Below are 25,956 nucleotides of genomic sequence, written 5' to 3' on the forward strand. Positions count from 1 at the left end.
AGAGTTGAAAAAAAGGAAAAGAAAACTGCTGTACTATATTGATATAAGACAAAGTAGACTTTATGGCAAGAAGCATACCTCAAGTAAAAAAGAGGGACAGTATTAAAGTTAATCCACTAGGAAGGTAGAATAATTCTGTTTCTATGCTTTTAATAAAGACTCAAAATATACAGAACAAAATTTGATAGAAAAGAATAAACCTACAATCATAGTGGGATTTTTAAAAAACTAATCTATCAGTAACTGACAGAACAAGCAGATTTAAAAAATAAAGAAAAATGATATAAGGGATTTAAACGAAATGATTAACACAAAAACACACCAAAATACCACAAAATAAATAATCTTTTCACATTTACTTACAAAAACAAACCATAAAAGTTGTGGTAAATTTCAAGGGATTAGCATCAGATAGAATATGTTCTTTAAACTTAGTGGAATGAAGCTAGAATAACAAAATGTCTAAATGCTTAGAAATTGAGTAATGCACTTTTTAAAAGGTGAGGTGTTTGAAATAAATTCATGTAACACATAATAAACCACTTAAGAGTAAGCAATTACATAAATGCAACCACTTTGAAGTGAATAATTCAGTGGCTTTATTGCATTTTCAATATTGTGTAACTACTACCTTTATAAAGTTCCAAAAGATTTTCAATGAAAATGAGAAAATGTGGGCTAAAATGAAACCACAATGGAAATTAGGAAATATTTTGAACTGAATGCTGATGAAGATGTGATATAGAATGTGTAAATAATAGCTAAAGTTATGCTATAATCTATGTTATTTTCAAATACAAATTTGAAAATATAAATATTTGAAATATAAAATTTGAAAATTTCAGGTGAAATGGACAAATTCTTAGAAAAATGTAGCTGACTAAAACCAACACAAGAAATAGAATAATTTTAAACTATTATATAAATTGAATATAGTTCAAATCTTCCTACAATTTTCTCTCATATGAATTGTTTTAAGCACTTAAAAATAATACCAAATTTACATATGTTTTTTTCCAGTGAAAAGAAAAGAAAATACATCTTAATTTAATTTGAGGTCAGCATAATCTTGATAACCAGACAATAAGTAATAATTATTACTTAGTAGTAACAATTATTTAATAATCAATACTTTAGCATTATTAATATAATATAGTATATTATGTATTAATCATTATAATTATAAATTACTCAAATGTAATTATTGTTATAGACCAATCTCAAGACATAAATGCAAGAATCCTAACAAAATATTATCAAAAAATATAGAAATTATTTTTAGAAGATTAGAAATATAAACTTGCTTTAATATATGAAAAACTAATGCTGCTCATAAAGTAGTAATCTATCATCCCACTATAATCAACTAGAAAACTATACAAGATATGTGAATCAACTATTTTCAGACACAGAACCATAGGAAAACAGGTCTCATCACTGAACAAAAAGGAATAAGCAAGGTGAGTCCTGTAACTGTCCTGGCTTTTTGCTTGGATACGATTTCCAGTCAGCAGCATAGTAAAGGAGAACTCAAGTAGAAGGCTAGCTGTTTCACCAAATTTGAGGGATTAGAAGGTTGAGGAGGGCTGAACTGGCTAGAATTTACGAGACAGAGTTAACTGAAAAGGGAGTATTTTACACAGAAAGAGCTCTGGAAATCTGAAGAGGCATCCTCTCAAATCTTGGTTAGTGCATGGGATAAAACTCCAGAAGTCAATCAAGGAATGCCAGTGAAAAGCTATACAATTCTCAGAGCTCACACAAGATGAGGAAATATTTACATGTAAACCACCCCTACTAGAGACACTTCATTGAAAACCTGGGGCATCCAACAGGGATCACAGATGGGTCACAACTTAAGCATAAAAAGCTTAATAAAACCCACAGATCTGATCCACAAGTAACTACCTGCCCAAACAAACTTCAACACTCTTTAAAGGAAGAAAACAAAATCCAAACATTCAACAACATGGCATTTGTAGTGTCCAGTATTCCAATAAAAATTACTAGACATGGGAAGAATGGCAATTTATGGCTTTAAATAAAAGAAAAAAATTAATGGAAAAATGAATTAATGTAAGTCATTACTAACAGCAAAAGAGAGAAAAGCATTAAATTATTATGGGTACTGACTTAAAAACAGTAAACTAGGTATAGAAACTTAAAATCTGATAAAATATATTATTTTTATAGAAATTAATAAAAATATGCCTAAAAATATTCAACAAAACCTATAACAAATGCTGTACTCAATGATAAAACACTGAAATCTTTGCCTCCAAGACTGGGAAGAAACAAATGTACTTATTCTGATCACCTCCATTCAACACTAGAGTTTTCAACAGATCAATAAGATGGAAAAAGTAAATGAAAGGTATACAGACAGAAAAAGTATAAAGATCAAAGAGGATAATAAAACTTTTATAATGGTAATTAATCTACAAACTATATGAAATAATAAATTCAACAAAGTATACCAACTAAACATACAAAAATGTCATATTTCTATATGCTGATTAACAACCAATTACAAATGTAATAAAATGAATCATTTACAATAGCAAAAAAATTAGCCATTTAGGAATAAATTTAACAAACAATAGTCAAAAATTAAAGGAGGCCTAATAGAAAGAGGCACTTTATTCCTAAATAGTAAAGATGCCAATTACTATAGATTCAGTGTAGTCCAATAAATATCCCAGCAGGATATGTAATTGACAAGATGCTCCTAAGAGCCCACAAGGACTAACAAATCCAATAATCTTGAAGAATATAGCTAATGAACATATTTGTGACAAAGATGACACTCTGGTACAATGGGGGAGGGGAAGGCCTTTTGAGAAAATGTGCTTAATTAACCTACTGACTCCTTCTTTCCTACTTGATGTTGAAAATATCAGTGTATCTGAAAAGGGAAACATGAAAAGCAATTTCTTTATGATTCCACTTATATAGATAAAAAAAAATAGTCAAAACCAATACTGACAGAGACAAAATAAATGCTTTCTTTTGGCAAGAAATTAAACTCAGGGGCACTCTACCACTGGGCCACATCCCCAGCCCTATTTTGTATTTTATTAGAGAGGGTCTCACTGAGTTCCTTAGTGCCTAGCTTTTGGTGAGGCTGGTCCTCCCCTCTCAGCCTCCCGAGCTTCTGGGATTACAGGCATGTGCCACTGCATCCAGCTACCCACGACTACTATTATAACAGTAGTTGTGAGTATACTACTATTAATAGTAGTATGGCAAGTTAAGAACAATTAAATTATTGAAGTGTCAATGACAATTGACATTCATGACTTTTCCCCTAAGATAGGGTTGTGTTTCAGCAGAGGACATATTCTCTGCTTGCCCACATGAGCCTATTCTTTTAATGAGTTCAACTAGATCAAGATGTGCAATGGCAGCCTTTAAAAACTTATTTCTGTAATTCTGTAAGAGCATATTACTTCAAACCGTTTTACAAATAAACTTATACCCTTGGGAACTTTAACTCATGTGGATATTCTTTTCAACTCTCAAACGCACAAGTGCTTGGGTTTGTGATAGGAGTTAATTGGAAAGCCAAACCAGTTGGTGTATTAATGGTAATTTGAAGTGCTGATTTTAGTCAAACCTATCTGTCCCTTTACTAGACACCACACTCTTTTTAAGAATATTGCTATTTAACCTGTTCTTCCATTGTTTAAAATACAAAATGGCTTTAGGATAATTAGTGTTTTGGAGGAATAGAGTACCACATTAGAGTTCTTTCCCATTGAGTTATCATACATTTTTCAAACTAAAATATTAATTTGGCTTTCTTCTAAAAGTACAAATATTGCAAACACTGGAGCATTCTTTCTACAGATCTCTTATTTCCTATCCTTATTTTGGCAAACTAGCCTCTTCTCTGGTATGCTAAGTCTCACAGGAATTCTTAGTAGGCTCATTTTACTTATGTGGAAAACCTAAGTGTTGCTGCTTCTATTTCAGTGTGTCTCAAGGAAGTTTAAAGAACAGCATGGTATGGAATTTGCCTGGTTCTAGTCCCAGTTCAATCAACTGTGGTGGCCTAGACAATTCACCCTTAGTGTTATCCATGCTTCTAGCCTAGTTGCCTGGCACACAGAAGGTACTCAATAGTCTGCAAACACACAAGAATTAGAGTTGCGAAGACATCTTGCAACATTTTGTTATATTGAATTCAAAACACTACAGTGAAATGTTGTCCAAAATGAAATGTAATTTAAATAAGTCTACTCCTCTTCCACTGCTATTCTTGAGGCAGTCGAGAATAAAAGAAACCAGCATACTGGAAGGTGCTACTTAAAGCCAAGGGTAATGAGAATACAGTAACAGTGCACTTTCAGTCCAGTTTGTGAAACCAGAAGAAAAAGCCAACCAAATAAACATGGCCAAAGTGAACTAATGAACTAAAGCAGATACTGTTTTTTTACTCACAACTTCCCATTCAGAACTATGAACTTTTGGAAAAAAGTTACCTCAGCTTCTCAAAAGATCTTTTTAATATTAAATCAGGCATCTCTCAAAGGGTTATTTTCAAGGTCTTCAACTTAAATTGCAACAAAATTATGAAGTGAATGTGCAGTGTGAAGTCATAGATGGAGGGGAAGGAGATTGTGGGGACAGTCATTTCTGGAGATCAAGCAAGAGAGAATTCAACTTGTCTGATGCAAGGTAAATCTGTGGATCCTCAGTGTTTAACATTCAAATGTATTTGAAATTGTATTTCAATCTAATGTAATGAAATTGTATTCATTTTTGTATTTGTCTTAATTTTTCTTCCATTATTTCTGGCTCACTTCTACTGGCTATGTCAAATAAGTAATTTCTTTTCAGAAATTTAAACTTTTAGCCAGGCATGGTGGTGCATACCTGTGATCCCAGCAGCTTAGGAGGCTGAAACAGGAGGATCAAAAGTTCAAAGCCAGCCTCAGCAATGGGTGAGGTGCTAAGTAACTCAGTGAGATACTGTCTCTAAATAAAATACAAAAATAGGGCTGGAGACGTGGCTCAGTGGTCGAATGCCCCCGAGTTCAATCCCTGGTACAAAAAAAAAAAAAAAAAAAAAACCAACTCTTAAGGAGCTGGTTTGTGGCTCAGGGGTAGAGTGCTTGCCTGGAATGTGTGAGGCACTGGGTTCGATTCTCAGCACCACATATAAATTAAAAAAAAAAAAAAAGATCCATCAATAACTAAAATGAACAAAATAAGTATTTTTTTTTTAAATTTAAACTTAAAAAAACCCCAAATAATGGAGAACACAAGACACATCAGAAATATGAACTCTCACTGTATGATAGGAAATAAGAAGAAAAGCTTGGTGTGAAATTCTGGAGTCTCAAATTAAAACATAAACAGAGAAAGCTCAGTGACCTTTTCTTAGGAGGCTCACATGAAGGAATGTCATGTTTCATTGATCAAACTTATTAACTTGCCATTTCAGGATGTTGGTATTAATGCCACATGACACTAAACAAATTACACTATGGTATGACATTTTATACAAATCACTCACCTCTAGTTTTTTCTTCAGATGTCACTTCAGTCTCTGGTTACTTAAGAGAAAAAAAATATTTGAGCTTTATTTTTTAAGGATGAGTCCAAGTTCTCACTGATGTAAAGATATTGGTTACTAAGCTGTGTGAGGAAATGGTTACATTAGTTGTTTTAATTAAAAAAAAAATAGCCTGGCGTAGTGGTACATGCTTGTAATCCCAGTGGATCAGGAGGCTGAAGTAGGAGGATTGCTGAGGCTGGTTAGCCTCAGCAATGGCCAGGTGATAAGCAACTCAGTGAGACCCTGCCTCTAAATAAAATGCAAAATAGGGCTGGGGATGTGGCTCAGTGATAGAGTGCCCCTGAGTTCAATTCCTAGTACCAAAAAAGAAAAACAAAAATGTTCTATGGTCTAAAGTTTGAGAAATGGTACATTATAAACATGATTCTTTCCAGCAGAACTTCTTAGAACCTTTATTTGGCCAAGTGAGATTCTGCAAATGGGGAATAATAATTCATTTTGTTTCCCAAACATACTTGACCAAGGAAATTGGTTTTTCAGAGTATTTTTCAAGAGTAGTATTTTCTGAAATACGCTGAACAGTAATAGGACCAGAAACTTTGTATGTAAGTGAAAGAGCTTAACCAACCACAGCAATTTGTGTAAGCCAAAGGGAGAGGGCTAAGAGAATAAAGTTGGCACACTGTCAGCGGTAACCAGGCTGTATTCTGAGTCTCGCTCCAGGGGACTGGGCTAGGGTTTGTTCCTAGGAAGAAAAACCAGAGCATCAAAAGCTTCTAGATCCCATTTAATTAAAGCTTTTTCTGGGCACTAAAGAGTACCAGTGGGTAAAGGAAATACAGCCTCCCATCTCTTCACTTACAAGCCTGGCTTTAAGTACAGTTCCAGTTCCACCATTCTTAAACATCTATTAACATCAATGATTGCCTAATAATTACAAAAGCTAATGGCCAAGAGTTTTCTACAGAAAGCACTGCTTATCTTTTATAGCTCTTCTGGCTCCTACAAAAGGATTTTTTTTTTAATCTTTTGTATCTTGACTTAATTGAAGAAACAGCTCTGAAAACACCATTTGAATGACTGAAAAATAAGAAAATAGCACACTTAAGGCACAAAGCCAAGAAAATCCAATAACAAATGACTTAAGGATGGGGCAGTACAGGATTCACAACTGTTAGACCTGATTAGTTCCACGTATCAGAAGCATGATGGAACCTAGTGACTATCCTTCTGGTCACACTGTTCTGTGAGAATGTTAGTTTCAGCAGAGACTACCCTCAATGCTCTAACGGACTGACTGAGAAGTCTCTAACCAGAAGACCTGATCTTTGATGGATCCTTAAATGTCAATTGCATCACATGTCCCCTTCATCATCCTTTGTGCTCTCTGGATAAGGACATAGGTAGGTGGTCAAGTTAAAGGATTAGTTGACAACTTACTAACTACATTGTCACAAAGTTTTGGAGAAAAATGAGGAGAGAGACGTATTTGCTGAGTGCCTAGGAGCTGGATCTTTTCATAAACATTATTCTATAAAACAAACTAACAACCCCAAGCAGATTTCTTCCCTGTTTTTATTAAGAAAACTGGGGCTTACAGAGGTTATAAAGTTGTAAAATCTGCACAAGTTCAAATCAAAGGCCGATAAGCAAATTAAGTGAAATTTAAGCAAGGTCAGGGTGAGTCCAAAGTTTGCTTTTAATATTGTGCTATTTCTTGATCATAAAAACTTCATTTTTAATAGAGTCACAAATGATCCACTTATGCAGTTTCTTTTAGTATTTAGAAAAACATCTCAACTTTTACCATCACACCAACTTCAAGAGCTCTGATAATGTTTATTTAGATCTACTCATTCATTTGCCCAAATCAATGGAATTATTATTTCTCAGCTGCTGGTAATGAACTTTCTTAACTCAGCAGTTTGTGGGGGAAAAAAAAAGTCTCAGTACTTGAATTGCTTATTTCATGCTCAATCTCTTAGCATGCATCTTTTTGGTCTCTTTTTAAAAATAGAATTCCAAATCATGACATATTCAAATATGAAAAACAGGATGGAGAGCAATGGGAACACTAATCTGCAATAGTCAACGACTCTAGTACCTGTCTGTAGAATCTCATATTATATAGAAAACTCTTGAATTGGTAAAAGCCATCACTCTTATAGATTTGAAATATAAATAAAACACTGCCTTAGGAATATGGACTTAATTTTGTCCTCAGCCCCATTTGCCAGCCAGGTTAAGCCTCTCCATTCTGTTTCCTCATTGTTTTTAAAAAAGAATCTCTTAAATTCCTTTAAAAGTTCCATGATTTTCTGTAACTCTCTGGCCTTCCCAGTGAGTGAACAATTTAATCCTCCTATCCGCATCCAGTTTTTAATTCCTTTGACAAAAGGCTTACCCATCTTCTGCCTGCATTTGTTTTTTAAAGTGTGATAGAAAAATCAAGCAGCAAAGAAAAAAAGTATGGTCATCCAGTTAGACAAAGAGATTTTCTAAGTGACACTTGGAAAACAGTTTGAGAAATCTGCCTAGCAGTTTGTTTATTTTGGTTGCAGGTATCATAATTCATATCCTCTAAAGGGTAGAGAGAAAAAAATCAATCTTTTCCAGGAAAGACTGTAATACAGTAAAGCTTCTTTCTGTCTTGCTTAGCCTGATACCATATATTCACAAATGAAAATAATTCCGTGAGTGCTATTCCTCATACAGATGCCCACAACACCTGCTTTCAAATTCTTATATCAGAGAAATTATGTAACCGACTGGCTTGATCCTTACTCTGATAACAAATAGACCAGGGATTCCTAGTGCAGTTTCCTTCACATTTCACTCCTTTTCATTTCCCTTCACTTCCCCCTCCTCTCCTAACATTTACAGTGTTCTAATGAAGTTAGACACACTGTAAGGTGAGAGTGTGAATCATATCCACCACGGCCGGGTAGAATTGAGCAAACATGGTCACTCAAAAAAACAACTGATAGAATTTTCTGGGTTTAATTTCTTTATGAATTAACCATCCCTTTAAACTGCCAGGATGAGAGGTACAATTCTTATTCTTTCCTCAAATTCTCTAAGTAGATATGCTTTGGGGAAGTGCTCCTTCAGCCAGCCTAGCAGACGATCAAAATGGGGTAAAGAGAATAAGTGCAATTTCCCCTACCCTATATAGATATATCCATCTCTTGTGCTCTGGCCACCCCATTTACAGTCCTTATAGGCAGAGGTCAGTAGTCAAAAAACACAATAATCTCATTATAGTGCTTCTCAAACCAGAAAATGCAAATAAATCAGCTGAGAACTTTGCTGAAATACTGGTTTAGATTTAATGGGTCTGGAGCAGAGGTCATATCTCTACATTTCTAATAAACTTCAAAGATAACCAAGGCTAGTGGTTTGCTAATCACACTATAATAGGAAGGTCCTAATATCTCTACCCTCCCAAATATGATGCACTTCACACCTGAAGGTCTCCTTGTGGATTGTTATCCACAAAGAAAACTAAATGACACAAAACAGAACTCCACACTGGGAGTCTTCTACCCTGCACAAAGAGTGAAGTTAGCTGAATTGTTGCCCAGAGTCTGGGTCCTGCTTTCTGCCCAGAGTTTTCCTGTTTAGCTGAGTGACAAATCCTGCTTTAACCTCACCAGCCTTACCTGATGCTACTCTGCCAGTAACCCAAACACTACCAGACTACAGGACCTGTTGTGACCTTTGAGTTTCTGATTCACCAAGTCTGAGGTGGACTCTAAGAATAAACAACAAACCTAGGTGATTCTGATACATTCTGAGATTCTTGGGAAGGAAACCTCTTTGATAAACTACAGAAATCTTTTTTCTATGGCTCTTAGTGGAATGTCTTTACAGAAAAAACAAAAGGTAATCAAAGATGATGGAACTTAAATATCCCACAGTATGCATGACAGAAGAAACCATTTCCTCTCTAATTGGAACATTTGTTCAAGGGAACTTATAGTTAATTCTAGTGTATTTTGTCCTTTTCTCTAGAGTTTGTTAAAAATGTGAAGTATGTCTTATGTATTCTAGAGGAAATCATATTAGGATAGATACATTATAGATACACTCAGTGATCAAATATCAAAGGAATAGTTATTTGCCTTTCTGTTTAAGTAAATTAAACTGACCTGTTTATATACATATAATTTAAAAATACATATAGGAAAACCAGTTAACAAAAATAAGGACTGCACATTAGTTAGTGCCATTCAAATAGCAGAAGCAAATGTAAAATACCAAAAGTAACTTTACTTAGACTTTATGACTGAATGTCCTCCCTAAAAAGGACTACAATTTGGCTAGTTGGTCTTTGTTGGGGCAGATGTGGCATCCTGAGGGGTGGTTGCCTTTACTGGTGTAGTTACAGCTCCTGGCACAGAAGCAGTAACCGTTTCTGGCCTGGAATTGGCTCCTGTCTGACTGGCAGTGGTCTCAGTCTGATTGGGGGTGGAATCAGGCCGAGAGGCCAGGGTCTCTTGACTACAGCTGACATCAGGTGGACTTGGTATGTCATCAGCTTGAATGAGCATGGCCTCTTCTTCTGCTTCCAATTCTGTTTCTTGACTTTGACCTTCTTCGCCTTCTTCCACCATCGCAGGTGGTAGCTGTAAGAAAGTCTAATAAAAAAAAAAAAAATGACAACCCCAATGAGTTGAAAGGAAAAAACAAAACAACAACAAAACCTCACTGTGGTACAAAGCCACATTCTCATATTAATATCATCTTCCCAGTAGATACTGTTTATGCTAGAATTCTCCAAAATACTGCTGGCCATTTTATATTATGAATGTAACTCCTGTGATAACAATGCCTGAGGTCTGCTAATAAAGGCAGATGATGTCATATACTAAGGATCAAAGTATATACTAAATTCTCAAGAGAGGAAAACAACATGAACAGCTATTTGATTTTTAAGCAAAGAAATATGCTGTAAAGCTTCTTAGAAAAATAGCTGATTAGGACTGACTGCCACACCAACTCAAGAAAGGACCAACTTCAGTGAAGAACTCTTGAGAGAGGTAGAGAGGATCCTAGCCAAGAAACAAGGCCAGGGGGATGGGGGAGGGGCATGGAGGGCACAAGACATTGGTCTCATTCAACTAGAAAACTGGAGCAGCTATAAATGCTCAGCCTTCTGCACATCACAGCAGTCTGTAGCTAAAACATAGCCTCTCTTCCTCTGTTTACCTTGTTGGAAATTATGAAATAGCAAAAAAGCTAAAAAAATACCTGTAAGGTTTATATGCTGAAAATTATAAACACTATGAGAGCATCCAAAGAAGATTTAAGTAAATGGAGAGATATACATCATATTATGGAAAGGAAGACTAATATTTTAAGATGTTAATCTCCCCACATTGATCCTAAACAATTTTACTCTTCAAAACATACTATTTAAAAATTGCAGCATGCGGGTGTGACAGTGCATGCCTGTAATTCCAGGGACTCTAGAAGCTGAGGCAGGAGGATCACAAGTTCAAGGTCAGCCTCAGCAACTTAGCAAGGCCCTAAGTAACTTAGGGAAACCCTATCTCAAAATTAAAAAATGATAAAAAAAAAAAAAAGCTGGGGATGTGGCTCAATGATTAAGTGCCCTGGATTTAATAAAAAATAAATAAAAAATATTGCAGCCTGCTTTTTTGGCAAAATCAACCAGATGACTTTAAATTTGAAAAGCAAAGAAGCTAGAATATTTAAAATAGTTTTGAAAAAGAACAAAACTAAAGTATTCATGTTGATTAATTTCAAGATTTACTATAAAGTTACCATAATAAAGGTAATATAATGCCCAAGAGGACAGACATACGAAACAATACAGTAGAACGGAGAGTCCAAAAATAAGAGTCACAATATGGTCAACTGCTTTTTATGACTACTAATCTGATATGCAATTCAACAGAGGAAAAAAATAGTCTATTTAGGAAATAATGCTGAAACATCATGCAAATGAATAACATTCATCATTACCTGGAATCATAACAAAAAAGTCTCAAAATATATCATACTTGTAAGTGTCAAACCTAAAACTATACAACTGCTAGAAGAAAATCTTTGTAACTTTGGTTACAAAATTTTTAGGACATGCATGAATTATAGGAGAATAATTCTATATATTGAACATCAAAATTTAGAAGTGAGTTTTTACTTAAAAAAAGAAAGAACAAATTACAGAGTAAGAGGAAATTTGTGTGTGTGTGTGTGTGTGTGTGTGTGTAATTCTGGGGATTGAACCCAGGAACACTCTACCAGTGAGCTACATTCCCAGCCGCCCCCCTTTTTAAAATTTTTTTTATTCTAATTTGTTATATATGACAGCAGAATGAATTACAATTCATATTTTACATATAGATCACAATTTTTCATATCTCTGGTTGTACACAAGTATATTCATGCCATTCGTGTCTTCATACATGTACTTAGGGTAATAATGTCCAACTCATTTCACCATCTTTCCCACTCCCATGCTCCTCCCTGCTCCTCCCTCCCCTTTGCTCTATCTAGAGTTTGTCTAATCCTTCCATGCTCTCCACCCCAACCCCATTATGAATCAGCCTCCTTATATCAGAAAAAACATTTGCCATTTGGGTTTTTTGGGGTTGGCTAACTTCACTTAGCATTATATTCTCCAATTCCATCCATTTACCTACAAATGCCATAATTTTATTCTTTTTTAATGCTGAATAGTATTCCATTATGTGTGTGTGTGTGTGTATACACACATTTTCTTTATCTATTCATAAACTGAAGGGCATCTAGGTTGGTTCCACAGTTTAGCTATTGTGAATTATGCTGCTATAAACATTGATGTGTCTGTATCCCTGTATTATGCTATTTTTAAGCCCTTTGGGTATAGACCAAGGAGTGGGATAGCTGTACATTCCCAGCCCTTTTACTATTTTATTTTGAGATAAGATCTCACTAAGTTGCCTAGTGTGGCCTCCACCTTGCCATCCTCCTGCGTCAGCTTCCTGAGTCTGATATTAGAGGCATATGCCACAGCAGCTGGCTAGGAGAAAAATATTTGTAAAACACATATCTAATAAAGGACTTGCCACCAAATACATAAACGCCTGTCCAATAAATACACTAAAACATACAACCTACTAAAAAAAATGAGCCAGAGACCTGAACAGACATATCCCTAAAGACATACAGATGGAAAATCACTACATAAAAAGACACTCAAATTAGGATAATAAAAATTTAAAAATACACTGAAATCACTACATACCTACACATCAGAATTGCTAAAATAAAAAAGACCTACTCCATCAAGTATAGGTGAAGATATTGAGTTCCTAGACTCTCATAAAGCTGGAGAGAGTATAAAGTGGTACTGTTTTTCATTCTGAAAAACAGAGCTGTGGTTTCTGAGAAAGTTAGACATATTTAACATATTATCCAGCAACTCCACTTCTAGATATTTACCAAGACAAAGTGCAAGGACTTGTACAAGAATGTTTGTAGCAGCTTCATTTGTTAAAGTCCAAACTAAACCACCCAAATGCCTGTAATAAGTGAATGGGCAAACTGCACTAAACACACACAATGGAATGGACTATTGATATATATAACATGAACGCAAATGAAATATAAAACAATTATGATGAGTAACAAGTAGTCAAAAAAACAAAGAAGAAAAATATATACTGTATGATCGCATTTATATAAATGCCTGAAAATGGAGACTAATGGCAGAAAGCAGATCCTTGGTGGCCTACAGAAGGTGTAAAGGGCACTGATGAAGGATAACAAGGAGGGATTAAAGTGGCACAAGAAGACTTTGGGAGGATAATGGATGTTCATTATCTTGACTGTGATGATGGCTTGACAGGTGTGTGTGTGTGTGTGTGTGTGTGTATGTCACAATACTTAGAATTGTACATTTTAAACACATGTACCTTATTGTATGCCAAATGTTATGTACTTAAACATGTTTTTAAAACATGAATGCTACATGAATAACAACAATCTACTTTAGTTGGTTCCTCACAGGAATTTAAAGATTCATTTAACAAAAGAGACGAATTCTTTCTATAACAAGGAAAATAAGAATCAATTTTAAGAGAACTCACCTGATGATAATGATGTGTGGTTTGTATCAAATGCATATACATATTGTAAACAAAGTTTGCCATCTGGGGCATATTTTTTATTATCTGTACTTCATGAGATGGTCTTTCTCCGTTCTAGAAGAAGGCAAAAAGAAAGTTAAGTTTCTAGTGAAAAACCCTAGAGACTAAGATATCAATAGAAGGCTGTTTCTGTATCTTATTAGTAAGCAATGTTGGGTTTGGAGGATTTAAGCATAGTTTAAAAAAAAAATAAGTAAAATACAAGTGTAGAGTCCAATAAGTAATGATTCCATTTAAATCTAAAAAAGCTACAAACTAGGAAAGTTAAGAGTCACTAGTTTTTAAATACAATTTTGAGCTGGTAAATGTAATATGGGTTTTAGAAGAATTAACAAGAGAAAATAGTTTGAATAGGGAAATAAATCAACATGGTCTAAAGTAGCACTTATTTTTTTTCATATTTTATTTTTTAGTTGTAGTTGGAAACAATGCCTTTATTTTATTTATTTATTTATTTTTGCGGTGCTGAGGATCAAACCCAGGGTCTCACATGTGCTAGCCAAGCGCTCTACTGCTGAGCCAAAACCCCAGTCCCTAATGTAGCACTTCTTGGTGGTGTGTATGCTCCAAAGGTGTTCATAAAATAATTCAGAAAGAAAATATTAAAATTATTCTTCCTATTTATGTTTTTCTAAAATAGAAGAAGTTAACACATTATTATTAGTCATGGTGGTAAATATTCAAATGTACTTTTGCACACTTTGTAACATCTATCAGAGTCCTCTTAGGGAGTCTGTTAAATTGCAGATGTCTGGGCTCAAGCTCCCTGGGATTTAGATTCAATAGATATGGGTTAGAATTAGGTGATTCTTATAGAGTAGTGTCTCATAACAATCTGAGAAATATAACTGTAGCAGTGTAAAACAGTAAAGCAAATGAAGACAATACAAAATTTATATTTCTTTCTAAATGGCCCTAGAATAAAGATTAAAAACTTTCCTATTAATAAAATGCTTATAAAGTTTTACCCTTTCTTGTGATAGGGACCAATTCAGAAAATAATAAAGGCAAAAAATATATATGAAGAAAAAGGAGGTCTGATTCTACTTCGTGTACAACCAGAGATATGAAAAATTGTGCTCTATAAGATGAATTGTAATTCATCTGTCATATATAACAAATTTAAATTTAAAAAATTAATAAAGAAAAAGGATTCTATCTTAAAATGAACAATTGTCTAATAATTGGTTTATAAACAACCAAGAACAGAGATAAGGGATTGTGTCCACAACACAAAGGCTAGCACTTAGGGTTTTATATGATACCACCCCATCAAACCTCTCCACTACTCTTTCTTCCTATATATACATAGCAGCATTTTAGTTAAAGAAAAATACTTGATATTATTATAAAAATACACAATTTCTTTTTCTCCTTCCTCTTCTTCTTTTTTTTTTTTTTTGGAAGAGAGAAGAGGGTAAGAAGTATACCATGAACATTTAAAACAATTTTACTTAAAATCTAATGGAGGCTGGGGATATAGCTGAGTTGGCAGAGTGCTTGCCTTGCAGCACAAGGTCCTGGGTTCAATCCCTAGAACCCCCTCCACCGCCAAAAATGCTAATGAAATGAAATGAAAAAAGCAAAACCTGAAAGTCTGTAGTATACTAACTAACCTCCACATAAGAAAGAAAATGAGGGGCTCAGTGGTAGAGTTCTCACCTAATATGCATGAGGCACTGAATTTGATCCTCAGCACCACATAAATGTACAAAAATAAAGATATTGTGTCAACCTAAAACTAAAGAAAGAAAGAAAGAAAGAAAGAAAGAAAATGACATAAGAAAATAAACAAGTTTCTGTTCCTTTATGCAAAGAGAATAAAATATGATCTAAAAAGACTGCTTACCTACAGAGGGAGGCTGATAGGAAAAGGGAGTGGCATTTCTGAGTTTATCTTTTTGTTAAAAGTATGTGTTCTCCTGTCCCCCATTTCTTTTGAACATACGCTCTTAAGAACTAAACTACTCATTATTCTGTTATCGAGTATATAGCTTAGTTCTCCTCACAAAACAGAAGAGAGGATACATAGTAAAATGATTACTCATATGGACTCTGGAATCAGACTGCCTGGGGTTTCAAATCTTGTATCTTGCATCTACTAGATACATGGCTACAACTACTTAACTTCTCTTACTTAACAGCAAATGGCCAGACACATGGTAAAAATCAATGAATGTTAGCTGATATTATTTTTATGTAGAAAATCTAATTAAGTCCCTTGGTATAAGGAGTATTCTAAATCAGCGACTGTATGTTCCTGGCTAATGTAGTTATATGTAAGACGATCCCAGTTTCCCATTATGAAAAATGTTTCTCTATTCAACAAAGAGAAGTCATACCTTTCTAGTGGTTGGGAAAGGTTCTGTTGGAATTATATGCAGATGAAGTGGTCTGGCTGTGAGTTGGCTGAAAGCTGGAGTTAGTTCAAAACAGTTTTGGAAGAGAGACACTCTGGCGAAGATATAAAGTCCGAGTCTGGCTCTCGACATGGCTACTACTAAGCGACGGACATCCCTTGTGAAACAAACAAAATAATTAACACACTTCAAGATTAATAACATGTTTATGCAGCTTATTTTTTCTTCTCTCCCCGCCCAGACTCCACTAAATAGTTCTATTAAGCTATGGCAATCAAAAACATAAAGCTTCTTAAAACTTAATACATTGGGTAACTCATACAGGCAATCAATGTTATATGACCAGTAGACTAAGTAAAAAGTTACTGCTTTATTATTAATCTCTTGTTGCATTTTTTAGGGAAAGGGAAGAAGATCACGCGCGCGCGCGCACACACACACACACACACACACACACACACCAAAAAAAAAATCCAATGTATTGATTTAGAAGCTCCAAGTAACTCTATTAATATTATGACCTAGTTCAGTTATCAGTGACCAATTTACTGTATTATTGCTGTTAAGTCAATCTGAACCAGCTCTCCTTCTACTTCTTTTGCCTACCAAATTCTTAGGCTCCATCAAAGTCAGATTTTACTTCCTCAGTAACTCTTCCCACAATGTTTTATAATAATAATTTATTATATTAAAAATAAAAATAATTTTTTATTTTCTCCATATTTCCTGAGAGCCCCAAGGAATCAAGCTATAGGTGGGTACTTCCACACCCCTAACTGGATGTATAACACTAGAACTATTTAGCATGAGCTCTCATAAAAAATATTATAAAGGAAATTATGGTTTCAACAGCATTGTCATAGGAAAAAAGGAGTAGTGGTGGAAGTAGGTGACTTAAACTGTTGTTTCCAAGGCAATCACTATATTATATTCAGTTCTCCCCTTCACATCCAGAAAGCTCTATCTGTAAACACAAAGAACCAGTGCAATTACAGTGGCCACTGCACCAGTTGCTCTGAGAGAACTCTTCCCTCCAATCCTCGGTGTCCTATTGCAGTGAAGAGGTTTTTGTGTCACACCCGTTGTATATATGAACAGGTGAACTGAAATCTGCAGATTCAAGGGTAGGATCTTCCCATGATATTTTTAATGGATTCTAAACTCCATAAGGGCAGAGATCATGAATGCTATATTATTATATTTTGAGAAGCTAGCACATTGGCAAAAAAAACCAGATGGTTCTGAAAGTAATTGATAAATGAATGATCAAACACTATGAACATAAAAAACTACCAGGCAAAAAAACAAAGACAAAAAGCATGAGTGGGCAGGGTTCCTTGGAGCTCTGTCTTGAAAGCAGGGCAATGGGGATTACCACCTTCTTTCCTGGTCCCCAGAAGAGGGCTGCAAAACAACACTGTTCAGCAACAAAGTCAGCACTCTGTAAGAACCCCTTCCAAGAAATAACAGGAAGTTCTAGCATTACTATTTTGTTCCTAACAGGTCACAAGCATGTCCACTGGTACCTAAACTGTACAAATCAGCTGGGCAAGAGAACAATGAATGATAGAAAAGGGACCAGAAGTGTTCCATGATACTGGCTTCTAAATAGTTCCACAATGTCCTCAAAAAGGACTCTGGAACTGAAGCTAACAATCTGGTTCCTACTCACACATCCATGCTGATGAAAAAAGGTGTGGATAAAAGAATATGGCAGTACTTTAGTTCAAAACAAGTTTGAAAATGGATACTCTGGCAAAGATAAAAGTCCAAATCTGGCTTTAGAAATGGCCAGTTACCTAAAAGGTTACAGAGATTACAAATGGCCCAATAATTCCACTCCTATGTTTACACCCAAGAGAAAACAAATCTTATATAAAAACTTGTATAAGGATGTTCACAGCAGCATTATTGATAATAGTCACTAAGTGGACACAACCCAATATCTATCAACTGATAAATGGGTCAATAAAAAGAAATGAAGTACTAATGTATCCTACAACATCAATAAACCTTGAATACATTATGTTAAGTGAAAGAAGCCAGTCACCAAAAAAAAAAACAAAAAAACAAAAAAAACCCCCCACATATTGTATGATTTCATTTGTATTAAGTACTCAGAACAGGCAAATCCACAGAATGTGGAATAGTGGTTATCAAGGGTTTTGAGGGAACACGAGGGGAGCAAATGCTAGTAATTATAGGGCTTCTTGATTAGGCAATGAGAACATTCTAAAATTGATCGTGGAGATAGCTGAATAATTCTGCAGCTAAAAACCCATTGAATTACACACTTAAACTAGGTGAACTGGTTGGGCATGGTGCTTCACTATAATCCCAGTGACTCAGGAGCCTGAGACATGAAGATCACTAGTTAGAGGCCACATGGGCAACTTACTGAAACTCTCAGTGACTTGGTAAGACCCTGTCTCAAAAATTGAAAAGAACTAAAATAAAATAGGTGAACTTTATGGTACATGAATTCTATCTCAATGAAGCTATTATTAAAAGATAAAATATGGCAAAGAGTAAGTAGGTTTCCTTGGTCTCCTGAAACATAAATATTTTCCTACTTATAAAAGAAAGGCTATGAAGGATCAGCCCTAGAAACCAAAAAGTTCTACATAGAGTTTTGATAAGTCTAGTTAAGATATTTAGACTAAGGTACCTGGGTAATGGGAATCATAAATAAAACATCTATACTCTAACACCACCATCACCATGATGATACCCTGACGAAGAAGTTGGACTTTCAAAAGAAAAGTTTGGCAAATACAAAGACTAATTTATTCGGATAAAGGTATTTTTACTTAGAAAATTGATATGCAAGAAAATACTGAAATCAGGTTCTGTTTTAACTCTTCATTTCATAATGTTATAATTTAGATCTGGAATGTCCATATAAAAGCTCATGTGTTGAAGGCTTGGTACCTACCATTGGAAGGTGATGAAAACTTTAGAAGAAGAGTATACTGAGACACCAGCCCCTTTCTCTTTCACTCCCTGCTTCTTGGCCACATGAAGTTAAAACAGCTTTGTTCTGTCATGCCCTTTCTACCCATAAAGCTCTGTCTCACCACAGGCCCACAGACAAGAGAACTAAGTGACTATAGACTAAAACTTGTGAAACTGTGAGCCAAAATCTTTCCTCCCTTAAGTTGTTTTTCTCAGGTATTCTGTCATAATGACAGAAAGCTGACTTGCACAATAAAGGTTTCATCATCAAAAAAACCCTTTTAAAAAGTTTTCAGAAAAATAAAGCAAAGAACGGAGAGAACTAAAGTCATTGGAATCTGAAAGAGGCATGGTACTACAGTGTAAGCAAAAAGAGGGAGAAGAGGAAGCAGCATTCATAAATTCATACCATAAAGTTTTGAGAGATCTTAATTACGTAAACCATAATGATGGCTAATTAATTATAAATGTCAGTGAGGAAAGGAATGGCTTTTTGGAAAAGCAAAGACTTTAAATACATGCTTGACACTTCAATAAATAAGCAAAAATAAACTATTTAAAATGTTGTCTCTAAACAATTTCTTAAAATGTTATATTTTTTGCTTACTCTTACATAAAAGTTATTGGGCTAATGGAATTTCATAACTAGGTTAAGCTCCAAATAGATCTTGACCTAATGACAACATACAAGAGTTGGTGTGGGGGGGGGGGAGGGAGGAGACTTGTTTTTATATCTACCAAATAAAAATAACAAACTCTCCATATAATTTTGCTATATAAAGTCACATAAGATGAAGGTTTATATAAAACTAAATGACTGCTTTGTAATAAAAAGATATTATTCCCATAAATCTGTAACACATAAATATGCTACAATAAATGATAAAAATAGATTATTGTTTGTTTTGACAATTCTCAATCCTAGGAGAACAAGTGGCTCTTTTTTCCCTTAACACTGAAGCTGAAAGAGTATATATGTGGAGGAAAACCAGAATCCTACACGATGAAAAATTTCCTCTGAGGAGACTTTACCTGATATAATTTCTAATACTATTTCTATCAGACATAAGATTTTTTGATAAAATTTCTATTTTTGAAAGTAATTAAAGAATAAAAAAGCTAAAATTACTAAAACATTTAAGAGTAAAAAATCCAGTAAGCAAAAGCAATGGTGAACTACACAAGGAATTTGATAATGTTACATTACAACAAAAAACACCAGAAGTTGCTATAACAATTAATTATAACTATATATAATTTAAACATAAAAATTAGAAACTACTTTGCCACTGAGATTCAAAATTGAAATAGTAAAGTTAAATAAGCCGTTAAAAATTTTTCCTACGTACCTCAGATGACCCACTGCCCTGGTTCGTACAAGAGAAAGAAGAATGTAATCATTCTGTTGACCTTGAAATCTATCAACAGTTGTCACCTAGGAAGACATAATGAGAAACATGGTTTATTTTCAAAACCACAATAAAAAGGCTCTAGACATTATTTAAATAATGTGCTAGAAACAAACACGTTACTCTTAATCAATCCCCAAAGAAACAAAATTCCAATCATGACTGTGTTTCTTTGGGGATTGAAATTGTAAAAGCAAGTTAATGAACACTGTTAAACAGATTGCAGAAACCACAATACCCTATATCCTTAAGTTATTCACACTTAGACACCTGTCTTTATCTTTGCTAGTAATTATTTTTAGAATTCAAGAGTCTCCTCCTATTAGACTGCCAAGCTTCATGAAAGCAGGCACTATGTTTGCCTTATTAACTGGTAGTGTTCAAGTTTAATGCTCAGAAATGTAACAGTATGCTTATTTATTAATCTATATATTCCTAGTATTTGTCCACAGCATTCCTCCATGAAAGAAAACAAGAATAACAATAATAATCTTCATCATACTTTTTGTTTAGTTTGAGAATATACCTAGAAATAGGGAAGTTCGGAAAGGTTTAACATTTAGGCCCTTATTCCTTTTTTTCCAAATTTAAAAAAAAAAAAAGTTCTGTTTACCCTCTAAAACTGTAATTTATAATCCCTCTACATTTAGGAAATTACTGAAATACTTCTTTTTAATTTAACTTCACAGCTTATATATAAGAAAATGTGCTCATTTTAAGTATATAATTTGATTAATTTTGATGCTATTTTGAATAGAGCTGCATTGAATATTCAAGTGCAAATATTTTTGTAGACACATAGTTTCCTTGTTCTTGGATAAATACCTATGAGTGAACTTGCTGGGCAATATAGTTAAGTATATACTTAAGCTTGACAAGAAACTGTCAAACTGTTTTTCAAAATTGCTATATCACCAACTGTACATATATATTCACAGCAATGTTCCAGTTCATGAGTTCCAGATTGTTCCACATCCTTGTCAACACTTATTATACTGTCATTCTTTTTAATTTTACCTACTCTATTGGATACATAGTAGTATATTATTGTGTTTTAACTTACATTTCTGACAATTAATGATGGTAAAGAATTTTGGGGGTCTCACTGGCTACTTGTAGGCCTTCTAGTATCGGTTCAAATAATTTTCCCATTTTTGTATTATGTTGTGTAAGGATTTTTATAGAAGTTTATATATATTCTAGATACAAGTTCTCTGTTATAATGTGTGGTTTCACACTTGGAAATTCTGTTGCTTTCCTGACCAGGTGAATAGCTTGTCTGAGCTGTGTTCATACACTAAGACTGGTTGGGCAAAAAGGATGAAATGAACCTTGGTCCTTATTAACATCACTGAACCCACCCTGCAGCCCAACCCCAGAACCACCCTACTTCCATCTTCTTGATTCTTATTTTGCTTAGCACAATATTCTCCAGCTCCATCAATTTACCAGCAAATGACACAATTTCATTCTTCTTTAAGGCTTAGTATTCCACTGTGTATATATATATACCACATTTTCTTTATCTATTGATCTGTTGAAGGGCATCTAAGTTGGTTCCACAGTTTAGCTAATGTGAACTGAGCTGCTATAGACATTGATGGGCCTGTGCTACTTTAATATGCTAATTTTAAGTCCTTTGGGTATTATGACAAGGAGTGGTAATAACTGGGTCAAAAATGGTGGTTCCTCTCTAAGTTTTCTGAGGAAACTTCATACTGCTTTCCAGGGTGGCTGTACCAATTTGCAGTCCCACTTGTATGAGTGTTCCTTTTTCCCTACATCATCACCAACACTTATTGTTGCCTATATTCTTGATGATTGTCATTCTGACTGGAGTAAGATGAAATCTTAGAGTAGTTTTGATTTGCATTTCTCTAATTGCTAGAGATATTGAACATTTTTTTCATATATTTGTTGATTGGTTATATTTCTTCTTCTGTGAAGTGTGTGTCAGTTCCTTAGCCATTTATTGAATGGGTTATCTGGTTTTTTGGCGGTAAGTTTTTTGAGTTATTTATATATCCTGGAGATTAATGCTGTATCTGAGGTGTGTATGGTAAGGATTTTCTCCCATTCTATAGGCTCTCTCTTCACGTTGTTGATTGTTTTCTTTGCTGAGAAGAAGCTCTTCAGTTTCAATCCATCCCATTTATTGATTATTGATTTTACTTCTGCACTTTAGGTGCCTTGTTAAGGAAGTCAGATCCTAGGCCAACATGATAAAGATTTGGGCTTACTTTTTCATCTACTAGGCACAGGGTCTCTGTTCTAGTGCCTAAGTCTTTGATTCACTTTGAGTTTTGTGCAGGATGAAATGGGTTTAATTTCATTTTGCTACATATGGATCTCCAGTTTTCCCAGCATCATTTGTTGAATAGCCTATCTTTTCTCCAACGTTTGTTTTTTGTACCCTTGTCTAGTATGACATAACTGTATTTATGTGGGTTTGTTTCTGTGTCCTCTATTCTGTACCACTGGTTTACATGTTTATTTTGGTGCCAATACCATGCCATTTAGCTCTGTAGTAGTTCAAGGTCTGATATTGTGATGCCTCCCGCTTCCCTCTTCTTGCTAAGGATTGTTTTGTTTATTCTGGGTCTCTTATTTTTCCAAATGAACTTCACAATTGCTTTTTCTAGTTGCCTGAAGACTGTCATTGGGATTTTAATAGGAATTGCATTAAATCTGTATAACGCTTTTGGTAGTAAGGCCATTTTGACAATTTTGACAATATTAATTCTGTCTATCCAAGAACATGGGAGATCTTTCCATTTTCTCAGGTCTTTGTATTTCTAAACTCGCTATACTTCAAAGTTATCAATTTTTCTTTTTCACTCTCTATATTCCTTTTACAGTACTCTGTAGTATATTCTTTTGTATTGCTATTGATTTTGTTTTTAATTCCTCTGGTTTTATTTTCTTATACCTTACATATAATTTCTTCCTGAATTATTCGATTTCTTTATTTTGTAGCCTTTCTTTATGGGATGGTTACTTCAATAAGTACTTTTAAAATTCATGCCTTTTTTTCCAGATAGGTTCTCACTGTTACCCAGGCTGGCCTCAAATGCCTGGCCTCAAATGAGCCTACTGGCTCAGCTTCCCAAGTAGCTGGGATACAGGTGTGCACTACTGCTCCCAGCCTATCTTGTATAGGTTTTAATATTCCTTTACTCATTTTTTCCCTATATAAATTGAGCTTGTGCTACTTCCTCTCACAATTCATCACTGAATAAGTGGGTTTCTTAAATTAGCTAAGGGTGAGCAAGAGGCTGTTTTCTAAAGGATGGATAATTTTCACACACACACAAAAAAAGGCCTTCTTTTCCTGGCTACAGCAGAGAGTCTACATTCTGTAAATATAGCTCACCTGCAGGTTTCTTTGAACCAATCCCACATCTGCATTTGAAAAGCAAGAGTGTGACTTAATCCTTAAAAGTATGCTTCTCATCTTCAGAATGTTTTTGCTGGCACTTGAATAATAGTCCACAGAATTATTTTCCTCCTATATTTTCTTCCTGATCTTAGCCAAGCCACCTGATCTGTGTAATCTCACTAAAAATGAAATTTCTCCCCTCTTCCTCCCATTTTCCTGTTATTTTGGGTGATTTCCAAGAAAAGGTTAAATAGCTTTTACATAGCCATGTTTCTTACCACAGTCATAATAATCAGTAATGTTACATTTATATTTTATTATTCTAATTTATTCAACCCTTCATTAATAAAATCAATCATATTTACTTTTGATATTGTTTATCATTTTTCATTACATTAAAAATTTGTAAAAAATCCTTAGGTTTGAATGTACTTTACAAACTTCCTTTATCCTCCAAGACAACCCTTAGCCCCCTATGTACACACTAAAAAGCTGCTGAAATTATCTCATTGCAAGACAAAAAAAATGCTTCAGTTCATATTTCTGTAATAGTACTTAAATTACAATGAAATTTTGTTATCTATAATTTTACCAATTAAATGTTTTAGAAACATCTCTGATTAATATCAACAAAAATCTCAATCTAGTAGTTGAGATATAAGTTCACAGCAAAGCAGTAAAACTGTCAGAATTACCACAAAATTATTTATAATTCCTATTATTTCATTTTCTCACATATCTTAATAGAAGACAGAAAAGAGGCAAGGTGGAGCAGTATAAGTAATTCATAATAAATATAAGCTACTCCATCTTGCCAAAATGATGAATAACAGAACATACTATAGTCATAAAATTACCTTATTTGGCCTTCCAATCAATGGATTATTCCCACATCGTCTATTGATGATGTCACGAATAAGATGCTTTTGGCCATTATAAGTTGTTAGAATACTGATCCTGTCCGCAGGGTAACCAAGTAAGCACATATACATAAAAAGTGCTACTACATATTCTGCCTCTCCAAGATTCTGTAATGCAAACACAATCAGATTGTCCATTTATTTCTTTTTGTTTCGATTTTATAGAGAAAACGGCTTATCTAGTAGCCTCAAGAAAAGTGAAGCAAATAACCTAGACAAGTGAACACTTTGGTAAAATTGAGGGATAATTTTATTCTAGGTTAATACTGATAAAAATTTTGATATTTAGAACATATGTATAATACATGGCATAGTCATAACACAAAAGTCACCAACTTGAAGGCCTGATATTCTTGGGACCACAACAATCACACTGTTATACAATATACTGAAATTGTAGCTATAAAAACAAAATTTTAATATAAAGTAACAAAGTAACTTATCCAGGAATCTAGTACAAATCCAGTCTAACTTCAAGGTGAAGAATCATACGCAAAGCTATTTAGTCCAGTTTAATAGACTAAATTCAAAGTGCTAGAAGAGAGAAGAAAGCAAAATGAGAACACAACATGCACAATAATAAACAAAGAAGATGGATTTTAGGCAAAGGCAATGGGAAAATTACTGGAAGACCTTCAGAATATCATTTATATTCTGATTCTTGGTGACACACAGCCTGAGTTATCTCTTTCATTTAAATTTTCTAGTCCTTTGGAAGATGGGAGAGAAAAGCAGCCGCATGACAGTATAAAATCTTTCCATTTTCCATACTGGTAGCAAAATACATTTATCTAAGTATCAGTTCTAATATAGATACAGGAACAAATTGGTAATCATGGAAATGACCATAGTAAAAGTTTGGGCTAAAATTCAGTTTACAGGATTTGAGTATCTTTGGCAAGATACATGTGGAGAGTTCTCAATAAAAAGAGTCAATTTCTTTATTCATGCAAAAAATAAGCACTGTTCAACTTGGTACCCTGCCCAAAGATCAGACATAAAGTATTAACAATAAAACAATTTGAATTATATTTTAACAAACACTGTAGGACTTGGGCAAAATAAATTAAGACCCCTTCAAATTAGTAACTTTTATTCATTTGTCCATCCTTTCCCTTTTAGATACAACTATTTCAATATATTGCTTAAATGCAAAGTGTTCTTATTTGAGGGGATAATGTTTTCAATTATTCAGAAATATATTTAAAAGTAAAATATAAATCATCATTTTAAAATACATTTATTTCTTG

General features: G+C 34.2%; 1 protein-coding gene across 1 annotated transcript in view; it reads right to left on the minus strand.

Annotated features, from left to right (window-relative positions):
• Positions 1-7,081: 7,081 nt before the first annotated feature.
• Positions 7,082-25,956, minus strand: part of Aqr (aquarius intron-binding spliceosomal factor) — a 125,103-nt gene continuing 106,228 nt past the window's right edge. The window contains exons 31-35 of the mRNA XM_046461282.2: positions 24,644-24,814; positions 20,348-20,433; positions 16,026-16,200; positions 13,624-13,737; positions 7,082-10,164 (exon numbers count right to left, since the gene is read on the minus strand). Coding sequence (XP_046317238.1) covers positions 9,847-10,164; positions 13,624-13,737; positions 16,026-16,200; positions 20,348-20,433; positions 24,644-24,814 — 864 coding nt within the window. The 3' untranslated portion in view covers positions 7,082-9,846. The remainder of the gene's footprint in view (positions 10,165-13,623; positions 13,738-16,025; positions 16,201-20,347; positions 20,434-24,643; positions 24,815-25,956) is intronic.

This window comes from Marmota monax, unplaced genomic scaffold (assembly GCF_021218885.2).
Source record: "Marmota monax isolate L192 unplaced genomic scaffold, Marmota_monax_Labrador192_F-V1.1 WCK01_AAM20220418_F8-fsc00001, whole genome shotgun sequence".
In the NCBI taxonomy this organism is placed as follows: Eukaryota; Metazoa; Chordata; class Mammalia; order Rodentia; family Sciuridae; genus Marmota; species Marmota monax.